Below are 5,687 nucleotides of genomic sequence, written 5' to 3' on the forward strand. Positions count from 1 at the left end.
TATTTGTCTGAGATTTTTATTGTTTTTTTTTTTCATTATTTGGAAAGGAGTGTGATATCCACACATCCTATTTTACTTCTCACACATGTTGTCGGATCGGCTGAATTGAAGAAGATTAATGAATATAAATTATTAAGGGTGCATGAGAATAAAATAGAGTGTGGGGATAACACACCCCATTTGGAAATACTTGTGGTATATTCGGTAAAGTGAGGCTTCGAGGAAATCACCATCTACCCTTCCGCGTTCGAGAAAATTTCCGGATAAGGCAGGAAAACGTATAAAGCACCAACTTTGCATTCCTCTTATATGTATATGCAAGAAACGATCTCACTGTCTATATATATGCGCATCGCAAAGAATCATACCATTAACAGATTGATTTAGCTCATACTCACAAATTTTTTCTAGGGTTTTCGAATTTCAAAGAGACAAGCCGAAAGACGTAGTGCTTGCTCACTCTTCTCCCAACGCCCCTCCACCGCCGGTCCACCGCACCACCAAAAGGGCAGGCACGAGAGAGAAGCCGAAAGTAGTAGTGCTTAATCTGTGCGCTCCCATTCCCAACGCCCCTCCACCGCCGCTCCAGACCACCACCAAAATGGCAGGCACAAGAGAGGAGGAAGAAGTAGCACTTACTCTCTCCCTTCCCAACGCCCCTCCACTGCCGCTCCAGACCACCACCAAAATGGCAGGCACGGGAGAGAAGGAGGAAGAAGTAGCACTTACTCTCTCCCTTCCCAACGCCCCTCCACCGCCGCTCAACATCACAACCGCTGCCACCAACGACGGCACGAAAAGTGACTACAGCCTTCGACAGAAGAGAAAACAAGTAGAGGGAGCAGCAGCGCCGGATCCCACGGAGTTTTCGAGCGATGATGATTATACTCCACCATTTACTAATGGTCGTAAACAAAAAGAAGTTGAGATCGCCCACTTGTATATAAAAGATCAGAAAAATCAGGAGAAACCTGTTGGTGATAATGTTGTTATTAAGAAAGAAATTGGCTCGTCGTTTTCTTGTGGTGAAAAGGTAAAAAAATCATCGTCGACTTCTTCAACAGCAGGTAAAAAGGAGACGAAGAAGAAGACGACGGAGATGGTTGATGTTTTGTGGGAGATTCCTGGGGAGATTCCCGACCTGGGTTTACTGAAGGAAGAGAATGATGGGCCTTTCGATAGGTTCTTTGTTGGAATTCCCGAAGACTGAGGAAATAGCGCCTGTTGCGGAGTAAGGATTGTTGCTGATCATCAACCTGCAAGATTGTACCAGGAATGCCACAGGATTGCAGCATTGAAAGATTGCGGCAGCAAGAGTTTCAAGTTGCCTTCTGTTTCAATTCGAATGTAAATGAACGGTCAAGATGGTGTTTTAAGTTTGTCCCGTGTATTGTACGTGAGCTTGCTTCCACAAGCACATCGCGTGAAAGTCCTACTGTAATATTTTTTCCTATTTACTGATGTTTTGTGTGAATGTGCGTGTGTATGCTTGTGTGGTCGAATCCAACCCAATAGAGAGAGCAACGTACTCTCCATTTTCTGCAGAGCTCGATTGTTGTTCTTTCTTTGACAATTTCTCCAGTAACAAAACCATACAAAATACACAGAAATTCATAAATCAATATGACCTCAGAGCTTGGTTCAATTTGAATCGAGGGACGTTCACTATGATTCTTGAATTCAGTTGAGTTCCAACGAAGAGTCAGTTGAATCGGACTGAAATGTCTGGATCTAGAGCTGAGCTTCGAGCTCCAGCATTCACCGGTGTCAACTATGACTTCTGATGTATCAAGATGAAGATGACCTTTAAATCTCATAATCTATGGAAGATTGTTGAAGAATGGTATGATGAGCCTGCAGAAATTGAAGGTGAGCAAGCTGAGAAGAAGCAAATCTCGCGCAGCTCAAGATCTAATTGCTCGAGATGCTAGAGCCTTTGGATTGATTCAAAATGCGGTATCGGATGAGATTTTTCCAGAGAAGTGCAAATCATGAAACAACTAAAGAGGCTTGGGAAACCTTGAAGCAATAATGTAGGGGTGATTCTCAGGTACGAGCTGTGAAACTACAAGGTATTAGAAGGGATTTTGAATATGCTCGTATGATGAATGATGGAATGACGTCTTCCTATTTGACTAGATTTTGACTTACTTAATGACTCGACTCCAATATGTTTTGTGTTTTTTTTTTTTTTTCATTTTTTTCATAGATTTTGACTTACTTAGGCCATCTCCAACCGAAGAGTTCAGAGGGTCAAAGGGCCGAAAATAGCCCGAAAACCGTCTCCAACCGAGGGCTAGGCCAGAGGGTTCTAGAATCTGAGAGGACCCCACGGAATCGAAGAGGGCTAGAGGGCCGGCCATTTTTTTTTTTGCTTATGTTGGATTTCCTGTCGGTTACAACCGACAGGAATACATTGTATTACTAATATAAATGTATTACTGTCGGTTATAACCGACATTAATATTGATACAAATGTATTCCTGTCAGTTATAACCGACAGGAATTCTTTAAATATTTTTTTTAACCGTTTTATTATTATTTTTTATTTACAAAAATTTTCCTATAACTTCTATTTTTCATATATTTTTTTTAAATTCTATTTTTTTCCTATAACTTTTATTTTACAAATTTGTTTCATATTTTTTTTTAAATTTCATTTTTTCCTATAACTTCGATTTCACAAAATTTGTTTCATTTTATTTTAAATTCTATTTTATTTTTCCTATAACTTCTATTTCACAAAATTTGTTTCATATTTTTTTTAATTCTATTTTTTTTCTATAACCTCCTAAGCCATTATACAACATTAAATTAAATTAAGTAACATGAAACAACATTAAACAATATTAATAACATTAACCAACATAAAAATTATACAACATAAAAAAAAACATTTAACAACATGAAACTTAAACAACATTTAAGTTGTAGTTTTTAAATAATAAATTATGTTTAGCCCTCGTGACACGCCCCGACCCCGATATTCCCCAAATACCAGGATAGGCACGTGCTGGCCGACACCCGAAGGTGACGAAAGCCATTTATTGAGTGCAAATGCTGAAAACAAGGGATAAATAAGGCTTATAAATATAAAAGAATAATTAATATGCAAATAAGGACCGTGTTCAGAGCACACCTCTAATCTAGAACACTAAAGAAAATAATAATAAAATTGAATGAAACAAAGGAGTGGATCCTACACCGAGAGGACTCGAAGATGCCGATGCGGAAGTGCCTGGACGTCGGGATTGTATGCCTCGATTCTAAGTCCTGAAGGGGGCGCAAAACAAACATGAGTGGACCAAGTTGATATATACAGTAGTAGTAAAACAGTTATCAACGTACTAACCCCCAGGTTTTATGAAAACACAATTATAATGATAAACATAGGTTTTCCGAAACCTAGCATGTCGTGCAATATCTCAAATCATCATTCGCATAAAAATAATAATCACTAGTGAATGCCCAATATAACACTTCAGGCCCCATGCCGGCTCCCCATCTCTGAGCACACAGTCAGAGGAAAATGCACTTCAGGCCCCTTGCCGGCTCCCCGTCTCTGAGCAGACAGTCAGAGGAAAACACACTCCAGGCCCTATGCCAACACCAAACCGTCGCCCGGGACGGACCGGATCTATCCCTACGTCCCGTAGCGGAAATGACCACTAGGTAAGTACAAAACCAATGAACATACATATATTGAAAATCAACTTCATAGTATAAAGTCATCCATCATCTATACTATAAAGAGGTGTTCTAAACATGTTCTAAATATCATATCGTCATCCATCAGATATGCTATAAGAACATGGGTTATAAGAAAAATAGTAATAATTCAAACTAGCCTCAGTAAGCATGTTATCTCGTAAAACGTTCATAAAACATAATCATAAAGTCATGCTTTTCTGTGTATGCAATTCTACCATTAAAACATGCATTTTCAGAAGGGGTCCACTCACAGTACTTCGCCGTCGAAAAGCCACGCCATCTAGCGAAGAATGAAACGCCACAATTAAACGCCCCTAAGCACATAAAGGGTACACTTAGTCAAACTCTACTCAAACGATTGAATTTGGGAAAACGGACATCGGAAACGGGTTCAGGACGTCGAAATTAGCCTAGGAGGGGTCCCGCACGAAAACTCAAAAAGTCAACGATCAAAGTCAACTTTGACCGTGACCGGTCAAAGTCAACGCTGACCGTTGACTCAGTCAACGGGTCAGGGTCAACGGTCACGCGTCAGGGTCAACGGGTCACGGGTTTTGGGCTTTGGGTTTTAAGTGGGTTGGGTTTGGGCTTTAGGGTTTGGGTTAGGGTAAATGGGTTTAGGTTTTAGGTGGGTTGGGTTTGGGCTTGAACCTCACGGCCCAAAGGCCTAATTAAAAGGGAAATGGGTTTGGGCTTGGCAGGAAAGGCCCAAAGGCCTTGGGTTTGGTGGTCGCCGGATTCCAAGGAGGGAGAAGGCCGGTTTTGCGGCCGGAGAATTCCCAAGCTCCGATGGAGCTCAAAACTCAACCAAAACATGTCATTCAATATACCAAATTGAAGCCCCGAAGGTAAGGAATCGAAATATACCCTTGGTTCCCGTCATCGTGGTCGGAGTTGGCCGGAAAACAGCCTGGAAGTCACGGGTGTCCGCCGGAACTGGGTAAGATTCAAATGAGCATAACTTCTTCAATACTCAATGAAATTAGGTGAAACAAAAAGGAAAGTTGTAGTACTCAGCGAGACGAAGAGATTGATACCTCGCACACCGGCCAACTCGCCGTGGTTTGGCCGGAAATTGCCTCGAAAGGGGCGGTGCTCGCCGGAAAATTGGGAAATGTCTCCGGGGTGGTTTCTTCGTGGTTTGACGTCCAAAACACAACCACGGGGGTTAGAAAAGAGTTATAGGTGTGGGCATGGGTGTGTGTTCTTGTCGGAGGAAGAAGCACCGAGAGGGGGAGAAAAGAGAGAGAGCACGGGAAGAAAGAGAGAAGAGAGAAGAGAAGACTTTTCAGAAAAAGAAAAGAAAAGAAGGGAAAGGGAAAGGGAACCGGGGAACAAAAACAGGGGGTGGGCCCCTTGGGCTCACCAATTAAGGTTCAAAAACAATTTTAAAAAGGAAGGTATCCCCCAAACTTAGTGAAAATACAAAAATACCTATTTTCCTACGTAAATCCCGGGACGGGTTATTACACCTCGGTTGGAGATGATTTTTTGTGACAAGGCTAAAACGAGCCCTCTAGCCCTCGGTTGGAGACGGAGGCAAATATGGTCATGTATTGTTCATTAAAATATTAATATCTTGAAGAATCTTGGAGGACCAGAAGGATAAAACAAGCCATCTGGCCAGCCCTCGGTTGGAGATGGCCTTAATGACTCGACTCCAATATGTTTTTTTTTTTTTTTTTTCCCCATAGATTTTGACTTCAATATGTTTTTGGACAAGGCTTAGTCTATAGCAAATTATTTAGATAAGACTTCTTACTGCGGTTTAGTTGGCATCACTAGAATGACGTCAATATTATCACGAAATTATGCATGAAATCAAATAGTCTATCACGATCAAGTATCAACTTTAGATAAATTTATCAACAATTTATATGCTTGCTGCTGACCATCTCATTGCAACATTATTAAAATCTCAATCACACATACATACGTGCAGTAACGGATTCAAGATTTGGAATTTGGGGAATTTT

At 41.1% G+C, this 5,687-nt stretch overlaps 1 protein-coding gene and 1 long non-coding RNA gene across 2 annotated transcripts; one reads left to right on the forward strand and one right to left on the reverse strand.

Moving 5' to 3' along the window:
• The first annotated feature begins 261 nt into the window (after positions 1–261).
• Positions 262–1,787, forward strand: LOC148692154 (uncharacterized). Its single transcript, XM_088682057.1, has one exon. The coding sequence runs from the start codon at positions 602–604 to the stop codon at positions 1,208–1,210; it is 609 nt and encodes a 202-aa protein (XP_088538183.1). The 5' UTR covers positions 262–601; the 3' UTR covers positions 1,211–1,787.
• Positions 1,788–2,839: 1,052 nt separating this feature from the next.
• On the reverse strand, positions 2,840–4,989 carry LOC148692155 (uncharacterized). The gene is made up of 5 exons (XR_015954069.1): positions 4,749–4,989; positions 4,579–4,647; positions 3,963–4,025; positions 3,206–3,273; positions 2,840–3,060 (listed from the first exon to the last, which is right to left on the reverse strand). It is a non-coding gene; the product is annotated as an uncharacterized LOC148692155 (long non-coding RNA).
• Positions 4,990–5,687: the final 698 nt, after the last annotated feature.

The sequence above is a fragment of the Pyrus communis genome, chromosome 12, assembly GCF_041283825.1.
Source record: "Pyrus communis isolate YQ-2024b chromosome 12, ASM4128382v1, whole genome shotgun sequence".
In the NCBI taxonomy this organism is placed as follows: Eukaryota; Viridiplantae; Streptophyta; class Magnoliopsida; order Rosales; family Rosaceae; genus Pyrus; species Pyrus communis.